Raw genomic sequence first — 22,986 nt, forward strand, 5'->3', positions numbered from 1 at the left:
TTAATTACCTTATAATGGGGCAACAAAGCCTCTACTGAGCACCACAAGCTAACAAATAAAAGTCCTAGTGGCAGGAATTGGTTACCCCTGTTGAAGTTGTTGGCCAGTAGACATTATAGGTGATTGCCAATGTTTTTGATTAACCTGCTGAACGTGACATTGGGAGTGTTGCTGAAGACCCCAGACAGTGTGTCACTTTCTAGGGACATTCCTTTATCAATGCATCTTACATTCCCATTATATATTTATAGTCCATTTTGATGTACTCAAGGCCTTTCTTTTCTAAACATTTTTAATAATTCCTACTTAATTTTTTCATGATTTTGAGAGTTTAGGTAGTCTAGTTTTTAAAATAGTGATTGAAATCTACAGGCTAATTATAATCGCAATGAACTTAGATATTCAGAATTTATTTAAAAATAATTATATATATGCACATATGCATGATATGTACACATACATGACATGCATACAAACTCATAGATAGATGGGTTTGCCTGCTTATCTGTCCTTGAATAGCAAATAGCAAAGAATCAGTAGGTAGTTTTCTTCCTGCTAAAACTGTAGAACTGTAAGAAAATAATTCATCTATGAAGTGCAGTTATTTACTCAAAAGTGTAACTTAGGAGTTTATAAACATTTCATGAAAGTTCAAAGCTGCCTTTCAGAGGACAAATAAGGGTTTCCAGTTCAGAGATAAAGTGCATGTCTGCATGCTGCAGAGGTGTGTGTTTCCTCAGCTGCTGAAGGGCCATTGTGTGTTCAGCATCCCTGTGAGGAGCCATGTCCAGCATCCCTGTGAGGAACCATGTCTGTCTAGCATCCCTGTAAGGAGCCATGTCCAGCATCCCTGTGAGGAACCATGTCCAGCATCCCTGTGAGGAACCATGTCCAGCATCCCTGTAAGGAACAGCACCACATTTTTGATACTCAGAATCAGGCCAGTTCACTTCCACTCAGCAGTCGTAAATAGGATGTTAGCATCTTGAAAATACAGCTCGCTCGGATCCTCCCCAGCTGGCGTCACTCATGTTCTTTATAGGGCAGCCTGATTTTAGCACTTTCCCTAGGGTCTGAACTCTAGCCATCCAGGACTTATGTATCCAACCACTGTCTTCTACAGAAGCAATTTAAGTGGCTCAGGATCTGCTCCATGATTGTCAAATTCTTTGAAAAAAAATGTGGAAAATGGAAGCCACAGTATACACTGCACACAAACATTAATTGTACTACCAAATCAAGGGGGTTGTTTTGTGTGTCTTGTTTTACTGAGTTATTTTCTGCATTACTTTATAGAAGGGTTAAATTGAATTTTTTCCTCTGTGTGTAGTTGGAAATGTGAGAATTAAATTGTTTCCTTCTAGCCTGAACTTAAATTTCAAAAAGGCACAATGAGACATCTTATAGATTTTCAAATGAATGTTTATGAACAAACCATTCAATCATCTACAGTGGTGGAAGACGTGGTCTCTGGCCTTGCTGTCTTTCAAAATGGAAGTCGGAGTGTTTTGTATTTGTCGGAGATTTCACCTCCTTTCAAACTAACAAACCAGCCTGTTCTTGGTTGCTGTTATTTCTCTGACAGAAGGCAGGAAACTCCTGGTTCAGAGTCAGGGAGTTTAAATGCTCACAACAGCAGCACTGTGCAGAGTGACCTGTGTCTGCCCTCAGTCAAGGCTCCCATCGCAGAGCGGCACACACAGTGAGCGAGATGATGGACCAGGACTGTGGGACTTGGGGAATCTGTGCCTATGTAGTAAATCTACACTTTGGGGCACATGTCACCTCTTTCCTCTTTCTTCAGAACTGCTTATTGCAAACTCAGCCCAAGGAAGTGAGCTGCACAGAGCAGTTAAGATCTAAGTGGGCAGGAACTCGGAGGTGGGCCACGCCTGTGGCAGACTGCCTCCCCCACACAGATGAGTAAATGTCAGGTTGGAGTACATAGCCAGTGTCAGATATGCCAAGGAAATAAACAATGTGGGGAGTGGGTACCTAAAATGACAGTCCAGGTAAAGCCCAACCCCATCCCACATGCAATCACACCAGATATTCATTCTCTCCACCTCATGTCTGAGGCTGTACAGCAGGACACCTTGGCTGGTGATGGTCTGCGAAACTTCTTTCATTATTCAAAGAGAGAAAACATGTCAGAAGAGAAAAACCTCGTGAATGAACTTGCAGAAAGGATTATGGGAGCTTGTCATCTGCACAAGGACATTTCCAGAAGGCAAAGGAATCAAAGCCCTGGACTTGGAGTTTCCTAATGTGGAGGCATCTGTGTGTTCTCAGTGCTGACACCTGTCTCTAGTCATTATGCTGAGAGGATCCAGATTTGCTTGGAGTGGAGAGAATATTCGGAGAATTCATCGTGTGTAGATTTGCCTAAGTCTCTAAAACGTTTTTCCTCTTGTTTTTGTTCTGTGCGCGATGTGCTCTGTGAGAGAGTTTCCTAAGTGTTCGTGTTAATAACTTGGGAGGTAAGTGTGACAAATGTCCAGAGGCCAGACTCAGTATCAACAATGACAGCCGTGCGGTTTCCACACTTGCCATTTCCACTGACCGTGTAAAGGGATTTTACAGACCATGAATTTTAACATTTGTGGAGATGCCCTGAGAAAGCTGTCATGGCGGTAAAGGTGTTATTTAAACCAGAAAGGAATTGTAAAGAAACATTTAAACCCACTTCCAGTGGTGTGCTGTTAGGAAAAGCCAAACACTGAGGCAGCTGGGGGAGCAGTAGGAGAGCAGTCATTTTGGAATGTGTTTCAAACAAACACACTTCACAGGACATAAAGCAATGTTTGCCTCGGGGTGCGTATTCGTACCAGAGGTTTTAAGGCTGGTGGGAGTATATGCAAAATTAGTGTTATTTTCAAGGAATTCGTCTCGGTGATAATGGAACATGTGGTCATTAAGGTTAAAATTCCCAGGTTTTAATCTGCTTCTAGCTATGCTGAATCGATATGGATCCCTCTCTGTCTTAGTTATAATTTGGAATTAACCCTCAGAGACATGTAAAATATATGAAGAGTCCCATATAGCCTTCCAGAGTATTATTCTGTGGTGTGCCTGTAAGGTAAAAATGGTGATCCCACTGCGGACATGTGTCTTCTTCAGGGCACTGGTTGGGAAATCCTGACCCCCGAAGTGTGATGGTTCTAGAAATGGGAGTAAATATAGGTCACTGGACACATGAGGAACATCCTCAAGGTCAAGATCACGGGACAGCTCCTCCTCTGCTCTCCAGCTCTGGCCACTGTCATGAGCTGCAGATCTATTTTTCCCAACTAATCTATAGCTTGTCTGTGGGATGGTACCCTGGCATTAAGCCTCTCCATGTCTCAGACGACACTTGTTTGAGACAGTCATCTCCCATAGCCCCCTGACCCTGGGGCTGGTGTCTCATGGTACTCACCAGGATCACCTCCTGTCGTCTCTTCGCCCTCATTTCATTGTCCCCCTCCCCATCAACAGTACATGGCTGCGCTGTATTGGCTTGGGCTCGGAAGTCTTGCTCAGACACTGTCTCCATACTTCTGTGGGCCCTGGCTCACACCCCTCTCCAACAGCATATCACCAACCACTTCAATGTTTCCAGACTTTCAATCAACAGATTCTTGCTGACAGTTGAAGCTCAGGTTCTGTGCTATAGCCTTCAAATTGCTTTTCCAGTCATTTGCTAATGAAGATCTTATTCCCACTTTTCCAACATCACACATTTTCATTGGTAACTCATTACCCACAAAACACATCCGAGCTCCTGATCCTATAACTCTCTAGAACGGTGTGTGTGTTCTGTTCCATGACCAAGCTCCCACCCTGGAGAAGAGGGGGGCATATGGGATGACCATAGCAACTTTGCACAGCCTGCTCAGCTCTGCCATAATCAGAAACAAAAAACACCACCCAGAGCCTCTTCCCGTGATGGTGTATTTAGGGACTAGGTTTACCTCCTTCCTGAAGCAACCACCAAATTGACAACATGTATGAAAATGCAATAAAGGACTGTGGTTCCTGGGAGAAGGTCAGCAAACAAGGGAGTCCCACAGTCTCCTCTCTTGCTGACTTCCTGAAGAAACTCCCAGGGCTCAGTGCTGAGGAAAGTAACTTAGGAGCCCCTGAGACTTCTTGAGTTGGGGCGACACAACTGAAGGTATGAGATGACCAAGACATGGAATAGACCTCTCAGGATAGAGATGGGGGAAGATCTGCACACATAACTGTGGGGTCTGTGGAAGGTGTCCCTTGGGTATTCTGTTGAACACTGTTAACATATGCTGATGAAGAAACTGCTAGAGGCCAGGGACAGAGCCACCTGAAAGGGTTAGAGACACAGAGCCTGGGCTCACAGGGCTGGGCAGAGTCCAATTCTCACATTGTTTTGAGGTGTCGAGAGGGCAGGAATGACGGTGGGAATAAGCCCCAGACTAAGCACTTCTTAGATTTTAAAAGCCAGATTCCTTCCTCTGACTCAACATTTACACCGGGCTGTACAACCTTGAGCACCATGAAATGCCATGAGCTAAATTTACCCTCCATAATATTTATCATAACCACACCTCTTTTCTATCTCACAAGTTGGGCTTGAGGTTCTGAGGAAAGGGAGTAGACAGTGACTTCTGCAGCGACAGACAGCTTACAAGAGAGTGGAAAACTTCCTAGAGGGTGCTATAGAATTGAAGACACTGGCTCATGACTACAGGAACAAGCCCTGGAAATGCTGCTGGACTAGAGAGTCAGATTTACACAGAGACCCTCATGTAGATGGAGTTTTCCTGCCTGGCCCACAGTCAGGACAAATCTCTCTCACCTGCTAGTCCCACAGCTGCTCAGACCCGACCAAGTAAACACAGAGACTTATATTGGTTACAAACTGTATGGCCGTGGCAGGCTTCTTGCTAACTGTTCTTACAGTTTAAATTAATCCATTTCCATTAATCTATACCTTGCCACATGGCTCGTGGCTTACCGGCATCTTCACATGCTGTTTCTCATCATGGTGGCTGGCAGTGTCTCTCTCACCCAGCTTCCTGTTCTCTCAATTCTCCTCTCTGTTAGTCCTGCCTATACTTCCTGACTGGCCACTGACCAATCAGTGATTTATTCATTGACCAATCAGCAACACATTTGACATACAGACCATCCCACAGCACCCTCATGCAGGCACAATGTCAGGCACTGAGAAAATCATCTTTTATTTGCTCTCAGGGATGCTCACCCCTTGATAGTTCATCATACCTAACCTCAATACTGCTGTCCTTCTAGGAAAAGACAGGCTTTACCGGTAGCTGTTGGGATGTGTATAATATTTTGCCTACTCAAAAAAGCTAGAGTTGAGTGGTGTATCATTGGTCAATTTTGTGAATCTTTGGGGTCATTTTTGTGAATCCTATTTATGGCATTTGAGAATGAATTTCCTAAAGAAGAATGAATTGCCTTTGGACAGTTAAATTCCATAAAGTATACCCTCTAAGATAAAGAACAGTGCCATGAAGCAGACCCCTAAGGTGGAGAACAGTGTCATAAAGTAGAACCCCTAAGATGGAGAACAATGTAATGAAGTGGACCCTCTACGATGGAGAACAATGCCATGAAGTAGACCCTCTACAGTGAAGAACAATGTCATGAAGTAGAATTCTAAGATAGAGAACAATGTCATGAAGTAGACCCTCTACAATGGAAAACAATGCCATGAAGTAGAATTCTGAGATGGAGAACAATGTCATGAAGTAAACTTAGATGGAGAACAATGTCATGAAGTAGACTTCTAAGATGGAGAACAATATGAAGTAGACCCTCTAAGATGGAGAACAAGGTGAACATGCCTGCTTTTGTCATCTCACTAGTCTTGTTACTCCCAGTGGTTAGAGTCCCAACTAATGTCATAAGTCAAGGAAAATGAGCAGCAGCATGTAAATCACAGAGAAACAACATCTGCAGATGACTTCTCTGCATAGAAAATGCCAAAGCACCCTTAAAAATGGCTAGAACTAATGAATTCAAGATCACAAAATACCACATAAACACACACATACAGAAATCACATTTCTATATACTCACAATGAGCATGTGGAAATTAAAATTAAAAGGACAAAAATGAACTGCAACCTAAACCTTATCCAATAATTACCTCAAAATGAGTCATGGACATGAACATAAACAAAACTCTAAAAATGTTTAGGGAAAAAAACATGGGAAAATGTTTAAGTATTTAGAGCTAGGCAGACTTGGCACCCAAAGCATGGTGAAAGAGAGAGAGAGAGAGAGAGAGAGAGAGAGAGAGAGAGAGAGAGAGAGAGAGAGAGAGAGAGAGAGAGAGAGAGAGACTGGAAATTTGTGTCCTGTGAAAAGTTCATATTGCAATGGACTGAATATTTTCCTCCCCCAAATTCATATGTTAAAATACTGAAATCCTGAACCTACTGTGATGTTATTAGAACATCAGGACTCTAGACATAATGAGGACATGAAGGTGGAGTTCTCCAGGGGTTCAAGTTCTTGTCAGAGAACCCAGAGAACTTGCTGCCCTGTTCACTGAGGTGAAGCCACAGCCAGAAGTTGGTCACCAGATCCGATGCCTTGATCGATACCCTCAGCCTCTAAAGGTAGGAAACAAACGCCTTGTTGCTGTGGTCACACATCTGGTGGCATTTTTGTTATTGTCCCCCAAACTCGGGCACCATGGGAAGTTCTTGGAAAGATATGCTGCAGTTTGAGAAAATAATTTCCGAGTCGTGTGCCCATGAATAACTGGTATAAAGAACTTTTGAAAGCCAAGAGCCAAAGGACAAACAAGGCAATGGGAAAATGAGCAAAACCTGAAAGACATTTTGCTAAAGAGGAACCAGATGGCAAATAGCAAGCAAAAAGAAATCGTTCAACATCTTTACACACCATGGAAATTCAAAATCGATCTGGAAATGTACATCCATGCATACCTATCAGAACAGCTAAACTAGAAGTCACACAAAATGTGTGCAATGATGCAGGGAAGCTGGGTCGCTCATGTGTCGTGGGTGTGAATGTAAAATGGCTCAGCCTTTGTAGAAAGCACCTTGACTGTTCCTTGCAAAACTAACTATACAATAACTATACCTAGCAATTGTTGTCTTAGACAATTTCTACAGAAAATAAACACTTACCTTTGCATAAACACCTGTGCAAAAATGTGCACATTTTATTTGTATTAGTCCCAAATTACAAATCACCCAGGTACTCCTCAACTGGTGATGGTTAAACCAACTGTGGTACATCTATGTGGTGGAATGCTACTCACCAATACAAAGGAATGAGCTGTTACTGTATTCAACAGCCATGGTGTATTGTAAGACAGTTGTGAACTTTTCACAGAGCACAATTTCACAGAGCTGAATGAAGATGGAAAAAAAAAGAAACAATTGCAAAAGGTGACATGCTCTGTGATTCTATTCATGTAACATTCTTGAAACAAGTGTTGAGAAGCAAGATAGTGGTTGACAGAAGGTATTTGGAGTGGAAAGCAGGAGGAGGGTGGAGGGAGGATTGTTTTTAAGAAGCAGCATGGGAGACCCATGGTGATGGGGCCTTCTATTTCTTGACTGTACTGTCAGTGTCTTGGCTGGGATGTGAACTAAGCTGTGGTTTGGCAAGATGCTACCAGTGGGTGCACCTGAGAGCTCAGCATTATTTCTGACAACTACGTGTGAATCTACAATTCCCTAAATATAAAAAATGTCATTTAAAAACCTGACATTTTATTAAACACTCATCAGTGTCAAGCTACACTTTGTGATTGATAAAAATTACCCACCTTCTAACGTGAACATCCCAATATTTTTTAGCTATTTTACTGACTACCTAATAATTACCAAAATCATGAAAGACATATTTTAGTATTAAGAACAGTTTGAGCAGCATAGTAAAAAAAAATAAACAAATATGTGTATTTTAAAGGCTAATTTTTAGCATGAATAAAATACAACCACACATGAAACCAGCCTTCTGTGAAGCAGTTGGCAGCTGCCCATGCTGTCCTGGACCTGGGCTTACTGTGTACCCTGGATTCTGCATCTGGGTGACCAGGAGGAACTGACCCTTTTCCTGCCTTTTGTCTTTCAGGATCTCCTCTTCAGCGTGTGTGCCCTCAATGTCCTCTCCACCATCGTGTGCGCCTTGGCCACAGCCATGTGCTGCATGCAAATGGTCTCTGCTGATGTCCTGCAGATGGTGAGTGACCCCACTCCTGCCCCGGCCTTCAGAGTGGCCAGCCCAGGCCTCCCTCCTCTAACCAGCTGGAGTCCAGTGTATACGTGTTCTCTACTTCTGGTTAGAGAACCACGGGGTCGATCAGTCCAAACTGTCCTTGGAGATCCTTGGAGTCACCTTGTGATGCACTCTGAAGAGGGGGACTCTGCAATATTTGCTCATGTTGCCTTACTTCAGACCTTCAGACATCAGCAGAGTTCCATGTTTATGATGGAGTCACCCCACCCCACCCCAGAGCACCTAGAATGTGTCCCTGAGTCAATCCGGTTCTGTTGTGTTGGACACCCCCTGGAACCTTTAGAGCAAGGCCTGTCCTTATTCTTCAGAATTCTCTGTAACAGAAGAAGTTTGGGGTTGTTAGAAGGTGATTTCTCAAATTGAAAAACTGCTGTTCTTTGCTTTTGAAATTTGCTAATTAACCCTGAGGTCATGGTTCAGTGGCCCTCATCTGGTGCCATGGTCAGGGTCTTTAAAAAAAAAAAAAGACCTTCTGCTCCCATGGGAGTGGTAAGGCCAGAGCAGGGGTCATGTTCTTATTAATAAACATCTCTAAACACACACTTCATAAGTCATGATGGCTCTTCGTTGTCTCAGCATGAGTGGACCACAGCCTAGGGTTCAATACATTATTGTGGAACTCATAATAAAAAGAAATTGGTATTGGTTTTTGGTGCCGGGGGTAGGAGCCACTCTGTGCTCATTATCTCTTCCTCCTTCCCACTTGCTGTCTCTGCTTTTGTGTTCTCTTACTGTAACAGATCAGCCAAGACGAAGTCATTTACAGAGAAAGTAGGTTTACTTAGCATCCAGTTCTGGAGAGTGGGGAGCCCAAGACCGTACAACTGCACGTGGTTGGCCTCCGGTGTAAACCTCCCGGCAAGTGGCAGAAGGGCAGTGGGTGTGTGTGTGAGACAGAACACAAGGGCTAACCTTGTTTTGTTTTTTAACAGCCCTGCCTCCCAGTGGTAGCTAACCCTGCTCATTAGAGTGAATACTCATTCCGTCTAGATAGCGTTAATCCATTCAGGAGGGGTTGACCCTTGTTACCCAAGCGCTTCCCACTAGCCCCACCTCTCAACACCACCATTTTGGTCTGGGACAATCCACATTCAAGCTGTCTGTGTCCTTCAGCCTGACCCTCAAGGCCACTGTGCCCTCCACCCAATGTTTTATGCATTTCATGAAAGAAAAGACAAGTTATCCCTACAGTGGGCTTTTCTTTTAAATCTTCCCCCTCACCCACCTCTTAGCAGTGCATCCGTTAATCAAGATATAAGGCCAGAGAGCATCGTTCCCGATATGTTAAAACTCCGCTGGTCCTAATTGTACGTGGCGTGCAGCCTGGTGCTCACAGCATACATCCACGCAGCTGTCATAGCGAGCTGACCTTTCTGAGGGGTCTCGGTGTTCTGAGAGGTGTCTAATTAAGCAGTTATTCAGCAAGATGAACTTTTGGCCTCATTCATCGAGGCCTCATGTTGGTAATTTTCTCCAGCATGCTGTATAAAGGAAAGGTTAAATATAAATACCAGGAAGTTCTACCCATCTCGGTAGATTTTGCTATTGATCTGTAAATATCACACCAATTGGACCAAACTAACAGAAGTGAAGGCTGTTAGATGATAGCAGTTTGTATCCCTGTACTTTTAAACACTAAAATGAAAATTGTCAACTGAATAAGAATAAGGTATATTCTAGCTGTGTAAGCAATTAGAATTAAGCCAAAGTACGCATTGTCCTTATTGGTGGCCATGTAGACCAGAAATAGGCCTGGGGTCATGCGTCAAGCATGTCTGCATCTGAGCCCCACTGCTTCTGCCTCTATGGTGCCCTGGAGCACATCACCGAACCTACTTGTCCAGTAGTTTCCTCACCTATGAAAGCGGCCCCACAGGACAACCTGCGGATCTCTGTTGATTTTTATTTGATTCTTTTATTTGTTGGCCGTGCTGGGGATGGAGCCTTGTGCAGGCTAGGAAACAGCTCTACCACTTTGCTATGCCCCAACTTTCTCTCCATTTTTCAATGTGGCAGGAGGAGCAGCCAATTACTGGAATCATAGCAATGACCTCACAGCTGTGACATCATAGTAATGACATCAGAGCAGTGACGTCACAGCAATGGCATCACACAGCACTGACTACAAGTGCAGTACTGCTTTGCTGTACTTCACTAACTGTGGTGTGTGCGGTGAGCAAGCAAATTCTTACAGGATTATCAAGGCTGTGTCTTAGTTTTCTGTTATAATGAAATGCCCTAGGGTAGACTCCTGTAAAGAGGTTATGCAGGTAATGGCTTAGAAGGCCAAAGGGGCCAAACGGCATGGTGCCTGCACTCGTGAAGACGTCCTCACCTGTGTCACAGCGTGGTGGCTGGCATCACAATAGGCAAAGATATATAGAAGAGACCAGGCTTGCTCTTCACAACAAGTTCTCTAAACTGAAAGCATGACATTACTTCCTTCCTAAGGCCTTGCCTCCAGTCACCTAACTTCACCCCCACCCCCCCCACCCTTCCCAGGAGGCCCCACTTGTGAAAGGTTCCATACCACCTCCCAGAAGCACCATGCTGAGGGCCAAGCCTCCAACACAGGGACACACATCCAAGCCACAAGAAGATACTATCTGAAACCTCCAGGCTTGGAACTAGGAATAATTGAGTTTCCTGCTGATAAGGCCTTCTCCTTATATGGCCACATGCTGTGGCACAGGCAAGGTTCTGGTCTCCTGGTCAAACTGAGCTGTGTATGCCCTCCCGCATCTTGGGGGAGGCAGAAGGAAGAACTGTTTATAGCCACAGTACCTGTGAGACCAGCTCGTGAACCTGTGGGCACGTCACCTCCCACTGGTCTTCCTTCTTTTGCACTGAAGGCCATGAAGTATTTGAGCCTTTCCATCCTGCAAGACTGCTGAGAGGATGGATCATGTGATGTATAGAAATGGGTTTTTTAGAAACAGGGTGGCCATATGGAGTGTGGCTGGCCCAGGCTGGCTACACCCTGGAAGAGGTGGGCTGACCCAGCGGGCTTGTGGACTCCACCCAGTCAGATGGAAACGGGATGTTTAGGAAGATGCCTTGAAATCTCTTTTCAGGCTTCCTACTTCATTTCATTCAGTTATTTAATTAAAGGAATAATATGTGATCATTGGACGAAGCTCTATTACATAGCAGTACATAAAGAAAAGTTAATGACCTTCCTCACCGGCCCGTGGGAGAGACAAACGCCACAGCTTTGCAGCGAGTACTTCCATTCCCCCATTATATCTAAGTGCTTATACAAATGCACATAAATTAATTGTCTTTCCTCCCGGTCCCCTTCCCCCAGCCTAGTGGCTGTGAGTTGGTATTCCATTGTAGTTTAGATTTGCATTTTTCCAGTGATTAGTGATTTGGTTCTCTTTCTGTGTGTTTAATGGCCACTTATAGATCTTCTGTGGAGGAACGGACTTTACTTTGCCCATGTTTAAAATTGGAATTGTCAGCCGGGCGGTGGTGGCGCACGCCTTTAATCCCAGCACTCGGGAGGCAGAGCCAGGCGGATCTCTGTGAGTTCGAGGCCAGCCTGGGCTACCAAGTGAGTTCCAGGAGAGGCGCAAAGCTACACAGAGAAACCCTGTCTCGAAAAAACAAAAAAAAACAAAAACAAACAAAAAAAAAAAACAAACAAAAAAAAATTGGAATTGTCTCTTATTGCTGAGTCATAAAGTTCTTTGTGTGATCTGGATCCAGGTCTCTCTTCAGATGTACGGTGTGCAGATGTTTCCTCCCGTTCCATTGATTACCTTTTCACTTGCTGGTATCTTTCAGCCACAACTTTAGTTTCAGCAAGGCCTAATGTGTCTCTTTTTCCTGTTCCTACTTTTGCTTTGGGTGTCCTGTCTCCCAAGGAAATGAAATTATTCCTTCTGAGAGTTTTGCAGTCTTAGTTGATGTTGAGGAACATCTCTCATAGGTTGTCAGGCACATTGTGGGGGAGGACTGGTTTTGTGTGGCTCCTGGCACCATGTGTTGAAACGCAAATGTTAACCCACTGAGTTGGCTCAGTGTTACTGGCGGTTGCCAGTTGACCAGAGATGCATGGGTTTATCTGGAGATGCATGGGTTTATCTGGGGGCTCCCAGTTCCATTTCATCAGTCTTTATGTCCACCTTCACGGCAATTCCATAGAGCCCATGGTTACCATGTTATAGTCACTTCTAAAATGGGTGTGAGAATCCTCCAGCTTCGTTTATTCTCATGCTGGTTGTGAAAATTCTGTACCCTTGTAGTTCCCCATGAATTTCAGAATCAGTTTGTCAGTGTCTGAAAAGTAATCACACCGGGATTGTATTAAATCTGTGCGGCAGTTCCGCCGTGTGCCACTCACCATGACCTCAGTGTTATCTCCTGTGTGTTGACATCCCAGTTCTGGCTGGATTCCCATTTGTTGGGCTCAGTTGTGGCTCATGTGACTTGCCAATCATTCTTCTGGTATTTTTACTTGAGATTCTCAAAGTGAGAAGTATAATTGAAGTGTGTGTCTGTGTTTGTGTGACTGTATATGAGTGTCTCTGTGTGGGTGTCTGTGTGTGTCTGTGTGTGTATGTGTATCTGTATCTCTGTGTGTAATCTGTCTATTGTCTGTGTGTGTGTGTGTGTGTGTGTGTGTGTGTGTGTGTGTGTGTGTGTGTGTGTGTGTATCTGTCTGTCTGTCTGTCTGTGTGGTACTGGAGACTGAACCTCTCGTCTTGTACATGTTTGGCAAGTGTCACATACCACAGCCACAGCTCCTCTAAGAAATACTCATTCATGACAAGGTTGCTACTGGGGAGCAGCCCCCATGAGCATGTATGCAGCCTCCCATTGGCCATTCCTCCTAACCAACACTCAGGGCTGCTTTCAGAGAGAACTGTGGGGCACTCCTGCTGCTGCGTGCGCCCAGCTCCTGCTGCCATCCTTACACATCTTCCTGAGCAACTCTCCACAGAGGGGTGCTGGGCTGAGGGGGTAAAATCTGGCCCCAGCACCATACTCTGGACCCTTGTCAGTTCTGGTTTCCATTGCTGCGACAAAACGCCATGACCAAAAAGCTGGGGAGGAAAGGGTTTGTTTGGCCTACACTTCCACAAAGTAGTCTGTCATGGAAGAAAGCCAGAACAGAAACTCAGACAGGGCAGGGACCTGGAGGCAGGAGCTGATGCAGAGGCCATGGAGGGGAGCTGCTTATGGCTTGCTCCCCATGGCTTGCTCAGCCTGCTTTCTTGTAGAAACTAGGACCACCAGCCCAGGGATGACACCACCCACAGTGGGCTGGGCCCTCCCCCATTGATCACTAATTAAGAAAATGTCCCACAAGCTTGCCTGCAGCCTGATCGTCTGGAGGCATTTTCTCAGTTAAGGAGCCCTCCTCTCAGATGACTTTAGCTTGTGTTAAAGTGACATAAAACTATCCAGCACAGCCCTGTCTTGGTTCTCTTACCTGACATCAAGGAGAAGATCTTCCTGTACTGCCCCAGAGGCAGGCATGCAGTGAGGGGTGGGCGGATGGATGTTCCTGGGGTCTAATAAGTACTTCAGGCCCGCATTGTGAGCCCAACATGTCACACACACTTCCTTATAGTTCAATATGGGCCCTTTGGACACGAGTATCTAGGGATCCACATACTTCATAGGACATTGCTCCGAAGGTGAAGAAAGCCCATGAGCTCCAGAATATTCTGTGGGGGCAACTGTGAACACTGGATGCCACTTAAAAATACCAAGGGAAACATTTGAATAAAACAAATGCTCTCTGCCTGGATTTCTGCTTCGAAAATATTAACCAACACTTGTTTCCTCTCTAGCCTCGGGCACTCCTGCCAGAGGTAAACTGTTCCATGGAAATGTCTGAGCCATTGCTTCATCTATAGGTGTAAAATGACCCATACTGCATGGGCTCCAAGCTTTCACATAGCCCGTCAGTGAAGTAAGAGGAAAGAGACAGACACTAAGACTCACGTGTACACAGTGAAACACAACAGCTTTATTAGCAAATACAGTCCTCCAATCAGTGTGGGAAGAGGGGATCTACAAGGCACTCATGAAGCAGATGAGTTCTAAATGGGCCTTGAAAGACTGGAGGGACAGCAGAGGCTGGGGCTTCGGGAGAGCCTCCAGGCTCTAAAACGGGTGACCAGTGAACAATGTGTGTCACAAGAGGAAAACAATAGGGATCTGGTCAACCCTTAATTCCGGGGATAGGCAGGGGCCAGTGAGGATGTTGGAGCTGGGTGGCAGGGAGCACCCAGGGGTGGCAGGGATAGGGTGGGCTCATTCAGACAGGGGCGGGGCAGGCAGGTGGAGAATTTCTGCACTAGCAGGGGTGAGTCCAGGCTTCAGAATATGGTCAAATGCAGCGAAATCAGTGTGCTCTGGGCTGATGGTTACATCTGAACGAGGGACCCATGGGATTAAAATGGCCACCGCCAGACTACCCAACACACATTCCCCGCCCTTCCAGCTAGTCTGACTCATTGCTGTTTCTTTAATTGTCGGAAATTAGAGGGGAAGGGACGGCTGTGAGTAGGCTGGATGTGTGCTGTCATCCTCTGCCTCAGAAGCTGCTAATCCCTGTGCTTGCTGCTCAATAGCTAGGCAGTGACCCATCCCTGGGCATCGTTCTGCCATACTGCAGGTCTCACTTTACTCTGGAGTGTCAGCAGATAAAACCCCAGCCATGATTTCTACTGTGGCTCATATATAACTGTCACATTAATCTCTCAGATGAGTCCCAAATTGTGTCATGAGCTGACACATTCACTCATTTGCTCTGTGGCCCCCTTGGTTGATTGTAGGAGCCACTAGGCAGCTCTGTAGTTGGCTCATGGATACAGGCGACTCAAGGTCATGACCTCACCCAGGAGCTCAGCAGCACTATTGGGACTTTAGAATTCTTTTTTTTTTTTTTTAAAGGGGGACTTTAGAATTCTAAGTACCCACATCTTCCTTGCAATTTGAATGCATCCCTATTGGGGCTGATTAGCTGCAGTTGGAACTAGCATCATGAATGCATGAGATGGCAAATGTTCCTTCTACTGTCAGGACTGCGGAAGCCCAGCCTTTCTAACATGCGGAAACAGTAGCTGCGTGATGCTACAATTCCGTTTATTGACACAGCTCAGTGGAGAAGGTGCTTTGCCTCCTAAGTGTCTCTGGTGTCATTTCTAGTGTGTTTTTAAATGCATCTCATTTGCCTACTTTCCTCACCATTTCCCTCACACACACACTGCCACCTTAGCCTCAGAGGCATCTTCAGCTGTTACACAGCTTTGCTGGCCACTGTCCTCTCCTAGTAGTGCCCCCATGTTCTCACCCTCTGCTCACAGGTTTCACTAAGGAGAGCTCCCTTTGGGAAGTGCAGATGGGTGTGTTCTTCACACAGGCCTGATAACTGTGAGCATGCAGCTGGAAGACGTGCAGGATACTCAAGGTCATGACCCACCCCAGGAGTTTCACAGTCACTCAACGAGCCAGAATGCCGAGGGAAAGATGGGGATAGCCTCTGTTCCTGGGGGGTGGGGAGAGGCAGGGAAGGTAGTGAGCCTGGCTTCAGGCAACTCCAACCCCGAGGCACCCAGACTCTTGCTGTCCAAGCCTGCCTGCCCTTCATCCTGTTTCCCTGCAGAAGATCGGGCCCAGAGACAAGAGAGCTAGTGGCTAGAACAGAGGCCTTCATTTGAGCCTCCTGACACTTCTGCGTGGATCTGTGACACAGGATGGCATTGCATGATATAATCCTGGTAGCACCAGGGAAAAGGAACCTGAGACTAATAGGTCAGTAAGGTGCAAAGTCATGTGGGCCTCAGTGGTCGTTCAGTGTCGGGAGACCAGACTTTTGACTGATAATCTGATGTCCATTAACCTCTTCATGGTCTCTTCCAGACTGCAGAAGGTAGACTGTGTGAGCTGAGCCAAGTTTTAAGGGCTTCATGTTGTAGGCTTTGGGAATCTACCCAGGGTCGAGTAACTGCACCTCTCAGCCCCCCTTACTTTCAGGTGTTCCTGGAAGAAGCCTCCTTTCCCACAGCAGACAGAATGTAAGGTCTCAGGTGCACACTGCTATTGTATGAATGGTAAACTCTGGGAGGATGTGTGAGCGGCTCAGTCAGTCTCCACACACACGTGCTGATGTCTCCATGTAGTTTAGACAGCCCAGGGAAGACAGAACCCTGCAGGACAGAAGAGATGACTCAGCCCATTTTCTACCCTCTCCAGGAGATGTAAAGTTATGCTTTATACCTAACCATGGAGGTGTAGACGTGAGGCCCCAGAGCATGGAACCTGAGTGGGGAGGATGTGGGCTGGCAGACAAGCCTTCCAGTCACGGACATTCTGCCTGGTCTTGAAGGAGGTCTGGCAGGTTGCCAGATGAGAAGGAGCTAAGTTGCCAGGAAGAGGAAACAAGGCACATATAGTGTGGAAGGTGGCTGAGCAAACCTTGCTCGGAGCAGGGGGCAGTTGGCCCTGGTTGGAAGGAAGCTGGAAACTGGATGGGATTCAGTGTACAGAGGTCTTGATGGTAAAAGATTTTCCGACAGCATGAGCTCATCTGGGCTGGTTTAAAAATAGCTCCTGCACAAGATGGAGACTGCATTCCAGGAGCGGAGGCCAGGCAGCTTGCTCCTTCGCTGCTGCTCTGTTGGCTGCTTCTGCGGGGGGCAGGAGAACAAGGGCACCACAGCAGAGAGGTATCCATCCCATCCACTCAGCTGAGCATGTGCTGTGCCCCATTTAGGAAAGAATAGGGGGGTAAAACACAGGCAGCCTGACAGTGTATCCGTTACTTTTCTGTTGCTGTGATTAGAACACCATGCATCTTATAGAAGAAAGCAACAGTCTCCAGGAAAGACAAAGTCGTGCTCAGAGGGGATGAACTGTCTTTAACTTTGGTCAGGTCTCTGATGTTGGGCGCTTTTGCATTTCATGCACTTTGCTTGAGTATTCTGTCGATTCTTCTCATTTCTGATAGAGACCAATTTAAAATAGTTCCTTATTAGACCCCAGGAACATCCGCCCACCCCTCACTGCCTACCTATTGAGCAGCAAGCACAGGGATTAGCAGCTTCTGAGGCAGAGGATGACAGCACACATCCAGCCTACTCACAGCTGTCCCTTCCCCTCTAATTTCCGACAATTAAAGAAACAGCAATGAGTCAGACTAGCTGGAGGGGCGGGGAATGTGTGTTGGGTAGTCTGGCGGTGGCCATTTTAATCCCATGGGTCCCTCATTCAGATGTAACCATCAGCCCAGAGCACACTGATTTCGCTGCATTTGACCATATTCTGAAGCCTGGACTCACCCCTGCTAGTGCAGAAATTCTCCACCTGCCTGCCCCGCCCCTGTCTGAATGAGCCCACCCTATCCCTGCCACCCCTGGGTGCTCCCTGCCACCCAGCTCCAACATCCTCACTGGCCCCTGCCTATCCCCGGAATTAAGGATTGACCAGTTCCCTATTGTTTTCCTCTTGTGACACACATTGTTCACTGGTCACCCGTTTTAGAGCCTGGAGGCTCTCCCGAAGCCCCAGCCTCTGCTGTCCCTCCAGTCTTTCAAGGCCCATTTAGAACTCATCTGCTTCATGAGTGCCTTGTAGATCCCCTCTTCCCACACTGATTGGAGGACTGTATTTGCTAATAAAGCTGTTGTGTTTCACTGTGTACACGTGAGTCTTAGTGTCTGTCTCTTTCCTCTTACTTCACTGACGGGCTATGTGAAAGCTTGGAGCCCATGCAGTATGGGTCATTTTACACCTATAGATGAAGCAATGGCTCAGACATTTCCATGGAACAGTTTACCTCTGGCAGGAGTGCCCGAGGCTAGAGAGAGAAACAAGTGTTGGTTAATATTTTCGAAGCAGAAATCCAGGCAGAGAGCATTTGTTTTATTCAAATGTTTCCCTTGGTATTTTTAAGTGGCATCCAGTGTTCACAGTTGCCCCCAAAGAATATTCTGGAGCTCATGGGCTTTCTTCACCTTCGGAGCAAGGTCCTATGAAGTATGTGGATCCCTAGATACTCGTGTCCAAAGGGCCCATATTGAACTATAAGGAAGTGTGTGTGACATGTTGGGCTCACAATGCAGGCCTGAAGTACTTTTCAGGACTCTGAGAAGGGACTTATGTATAGAGCATGTGCCAAGTATACTTTGTGACAGAAACTTACTGAGTGAGCATACTCAAAGTCTAGCTTTTTCTCCTAAAGTGCTGTTTGGAAGCATGAATGGTAAGTGTCCTTTTGACTGCAGTGTTTAGGCAGTAGAGTCACAGGAGTGAAGATTCCCAGTAAAAAATCTGTATTAAAGACTTCCCAGGCAGCAGTTTTACCTCACACACACACAAGAAATAAAAATCAAAGGCATCCTGCCTAGCAGAGGAAGCAGAGCAGAGGGAGGGCCTCTCAGGGCTTCCCTTTGTAAAGTGTGTGTTTAGCAGTCACGGCTTGGCAGGTTAAACTAGGCGTTTTATCGTGGTAAGTAATATGTTTGCAATTAGCTCCGTTAGCCACCAGCCACGCAAGGTCTGCGATAACGCTGCTTCCCTGTGCTTTCCAGTTCTTCCCACAGAGGTCCCACTCTGCCAGTGCCGCCTGCCTGACTCCGCACGGCACCATTCTCCACCAGACTCTGGACTTCGACGAGTTCATCGCCCCCCTCCCGCCTCCACCCTATTACCCTCCAGAATACACCTGTACACCCACAGCGGAGGCCCACAGGTCAGTGTTCCTCGACGTGTCCTGTGTCCCCTGGTGTGTGAGAAGCTGCAGACAGGAAGCATCTTTGGGAGGAGGAAGTTGTGATGGCAGAGGAGAGAGAGGTGCAGAGTGGAACAGAAGAAAAACCAGTACAGCAGTATGCACCTCACAGGGATAGGAAGTAAAGAAAGGAGATGGGACCTAGAAATACAGTTCTTTCTTTTATTTTTGTTCTTTGGGGTTTGGGTGGCTGTGATGAGTCAATTGTGTTCCACTTTTATTTTTTTGTTGTTGACAGGGCCTCATTGTACAGCCCAGGGTGGCTTTGAACTCTCCATGTAGCCCCAAATGGCCTCATACTTATGACGCTCCTGTCTCGGTGTCTCAAGTACTGGAATTACAGGCGAGCACCACAAGGCCTGACGGAATAGCAGATTTCTGTCGAGGTCTTTGCAGTGTTACCTAAATGGCACCATAGGCTGGGGCTGGAGTCAGCAGCCTGCTGTGTAGGCCAGGCTCTGTGGTATGCTTACATGTGCAAAGTTGCCCCTGAGTGACAGTCACCACCGAGCGTGGAACATTAATTAGAAATTTCATCAGCTTTGTCATTGATTTAATTATAATAGACAGAGCTTAAGTGTTCAGTGAAATATGAGCATCTTTCAGAAGAAAGACAGAAGTTAAACCTGCTCAGTGAGTCAGGCTCTTATTTTTCAACGGGACAAGTGTTAGACAGTCGATACTTGGAGAGAAATGTCAGACCCTGGCCTGGGCCCTCAGGGGCTGACCATGTTCTGTTTTCTAGGGGCCTCCACCTGGACTTCGCTCCCTCTCCCTTCAGCACTCTGTACGACGTTGCCATCAACAGCCCTGGCATGCTGTACCCTGCTGAGCTGCCCCCACCGTACGAGGCCGTGGTGGGTCAGACTCCCGCCAGCCAGGTGAGACTCGGGCCCTGACAAGACCGGCTTTTATGTATACCCCACTTCCTAGCCTGTCCTCAGAAAGCTCCCAGACAAGTGTTGGCTGTGTCACAGACCCAGCGACTGCCCTGTGATGAAGCCTGGGCATGTCCTGGGCAATGTGTGAGCCTTACAGAAACTGCAGGATGCTGATTCCAGCTGCAGCCTGGGCACATCACTATGTGAACTTGCCCTTGGGATACTCAACCTAATTGCTGCAGCCAGACCCAGCCTAAGTCAGATGTGCCTGTGTTCCATGCTGCCCAGTGTGTCTGGAGAGAACAGAAGGAACCAGGACAGCTTCTAACCTGTGACCCGAGCAGGGGGTGCTGAGCTTGTGGACAAAGGACTCAGGGGACCAAGACCTGTCTTAGCCATGGCTGTAGACATGATCTGATGGAGCTGTAAGAGGCCAGGCGGCCCCAGACCAGGGATGTGCCTCTGCTGCCAGCTACTTGGAAGCTTCTCTGAGCTGTGTGTGCCGGGGGCTCCTATTGCTCCATGGTCCCCAGCCATTAACAGGCATTTCGAGTATGTCTGTAAAGCCTTGGTTCCTTCTTCTGAAAAATGATGAGGGAAAAAAAAAAACACACATTAGTATCAAGCTCATAGGATGAAAGGAAATGGTGCTCTGCAATGTAAGCCTGGGAACATGGTAAATCCTGAATTCAGGAGACGTCTCTAGGCATATTTTGGTAGCATTTTTATCTTGGCCATTATTGTTGTTGTCTTTCTTGAGTGTGAAATCTCTAATCAGGCAGAAAGGTGAGGTCATGGGACCAGGGAGGTCTTAAGAGGAAGCGGTAGGGAATGAGCCAGAGGTGGGGACATGGTAGTCGGGTAGTACAAGTGTCGTGTGTTGAAAGCCTGCCCCAAGCACAAGTCACAGAGTTGGATAATACCACAACATGGAGGCTCTACAGGGCATTCCAGGTATGTCCACACTCTGCTCCCTTAGCCCCTGCTGCCTGACCCCTGGATGACAGCCCTGGCGAAAGGCTTAGACTTTTTGATATCCCCTCAAGCTCTGATCCTGCACCTTGGACATCAAAACGACCGGAAGAAGTGGAGGAGAGCCAGCTTTACTGGTGTTTACCTCAGCCACTGACAGGATATGGATCCCATGAAGAAGCTTTGTTTATGGAGTACTGCTTGGCCACTGTACCGGCTCAGCTTCATAAGCCTCAGAGATAAGCACAGCCATCAGGGTGGGTCACTTTCTGTAGGCTGAGTCAGGGGACAAGGAAAGGCAGCAGGGCACATGCACACTGTGATCCATGGCAAGGAAGCATGGACAGTGCTGTTCAGGCTGTTGGCATCAAAGGGAAAAGAAACATTTAGCCCAGGGATTCTCCCTCAGTATTGGGCCGGCCTGGTGAATCCCTCCTGCCCTGACATAACCAGAGAATCCTTGAGTAATGCCTTTGTGCCCACTCCAATCCTGAAATGCCCTGAGTGGCTTAGTGGCTATAGGTGGCACCTCCAGACCCAGGATCTTGGCCTCTTTTGTGTACATGGTAAAAGTCACGGTGTAGGAACTGCCTGAGAGGAAAGGGTGATTAGAGACTAGGTTAAGGCGAGATCCTGTCATCTCTCAGCTTGGACAGCCATTTGCCTAGACTGTCCAAGCTGAGCAGGAACCTCCGAGTTAGCAACGAGGTTTATCTTTCTGTTTATGATAAAAAAAATAGTGAAGATAATTATTGTGATGACCAGCCTTAGCTCTCAAAGGTTCCTAGCTTGTACTAGGGTATCCAGGGAGGATCTGGGGGCTCAGATTTAGTGATGTGAGGAAGTGTGCCTGATTAGAGATTTCACACTCAACAAAGACAACAACAATAATGGCCAAGATAAAAATGCTACCAAAATATGCCCAGAGACGTCTCCTGAATTCAGTATTTACCATGTTCTCAGGCTTACATTGGATAGCACCATTCCCTTTCATCCTATGAGCTTGATACTAATGTGGTTTCAATGGATTGTAGATCCCAGTGGGTATCCAAGTCCCACAAAACCTTGTCAACCAAATCCCAGTGTTGGGTCCACACCCAGGAGTTCCAAGTCAGTGGTTGGTTGGGGAAGGAGGGAGGGAGCGTGAGGAGTTTGCATTCCTAACAGCTCCCCACGCCTGTGGTTCCTGGGGCTCACTTTGACAACTGGAGCAGATCATTGTGGCAAGGTTTGTAATGCAGAGATGATAACATGATGGATCTTATAGGCAAATGTGGTACCGGGGCCTAGAAGGGTGGGAGGAAATATCACCAAACCCACATGGCAAGACCAAGAAGAGAGTGCATTAGGCCCAGAGCAAGGCCCTCCATGGATGTCAGAGAGCAGGAAGTCAAGAGGTGATGGGGGAAGGCAAATGGGCAGCTCCATTCTGGGAAGCAGGGACCCAGAAGTCATATCTGCAGTAGTTTGTCATTTCCTTGGTGCCTTGGGTGGGAGGCTCTGCCTTTTCCCACTCCTCGGCAAGCCTGCTAAAATTCCAGTTTCCTGCTGGGGAGCTACTTCTTTGCTTCCCTTTGTGAGGTGGTACTCATTTTCATAAGAGAGGGCTGGGTGGATGGATCACGATTCAATGGGCCCTTCCCTATGGACAAGACCAGGCCTGGGGCATTGCCCTGTCAGAGCCTTTGCTTCCCAGCAAGACCCTCTTTCCAGAAACCTCATGCTGGCTTCGCAAGGCCCTTGAGTGCAGATGTGGGCTGTTGCTGCAGACTTCGAGTGTGACATTTAGTACCCCCACCCCACATTGCACACTAGACAGGTATTGATTCATGTTTCATCACCAATTTTCTCTTTCCCCGAAGAGCACAATATATTTCAGGTTAATGTATGGTTCTGGGATCAATATGACACTGTTCTTCCAAGGCGCTGGAAAATTCTCCCTTCCGTGATTTTTCTCAGAGAACTTGGGTACGGAGGGCTAAAGGTCAAAGCTGTGTCATGTTAGTTTACGTTAGCTCAGAAACCTGCCACCCGCAGGGACTGGCACAAACTCAATCTGCTATGGAGCAGGCCAGGTACATGTGTCACATGTCCTGTGGCCCCTCTCCAGGCCACCTG

General features: G+C 46.8%; 1 protein-coding gene across 5 annotated transcripts in view; it reads left to right on the forward strand.

The window, feature by feature from the left end:
- Entrep2 (endosomal transmembrane epsin interactor 2) overlaps positions 1 to 22,986 on the forward strand; it is a 426,837-nt gene that overhangs the window by 383,544 nt on the left and 20,307 nt on the right. For all 5 annotated transcript variants that reach the window (XM_052761568.1, XM_052761570.1, XM_052761571.1 and 2 more), the window contains 3 exons: positions 8,101 to 8,208; positions 18,816 to 18,976; positions 19,761 to 19,896. In XM_052761568.1, coding sequence (XP_052617528.1) covers positions 8,101 to 8,208; positions 18,816 to 18,976; positions 19,761 to 19,896 — 405 coding nt within the window. The remainder of the gene's footprint in view (positions 1 to 8,100; positions 8,209 to 18,815; positions 18,977 to 19,760; positions 19,897 to 22,986) is intronic.

Source organism: Peromyscus californicus, unplaced genomic scaffold (assembly GCF_007827085.1).
Source record: "Peromyscus californicus insignis strain IS unplaced genomic scaffold, ASM782708v3 Scaffold_4__1_contigs__length_199733344, whole genome shotgun sequence".
Lineage (NCBI taxonomy): Eukaryota > Metazoa > Chordata > Mammalia > Rodentia > Cricetidae > Peromyscus > Peromyscus californicus.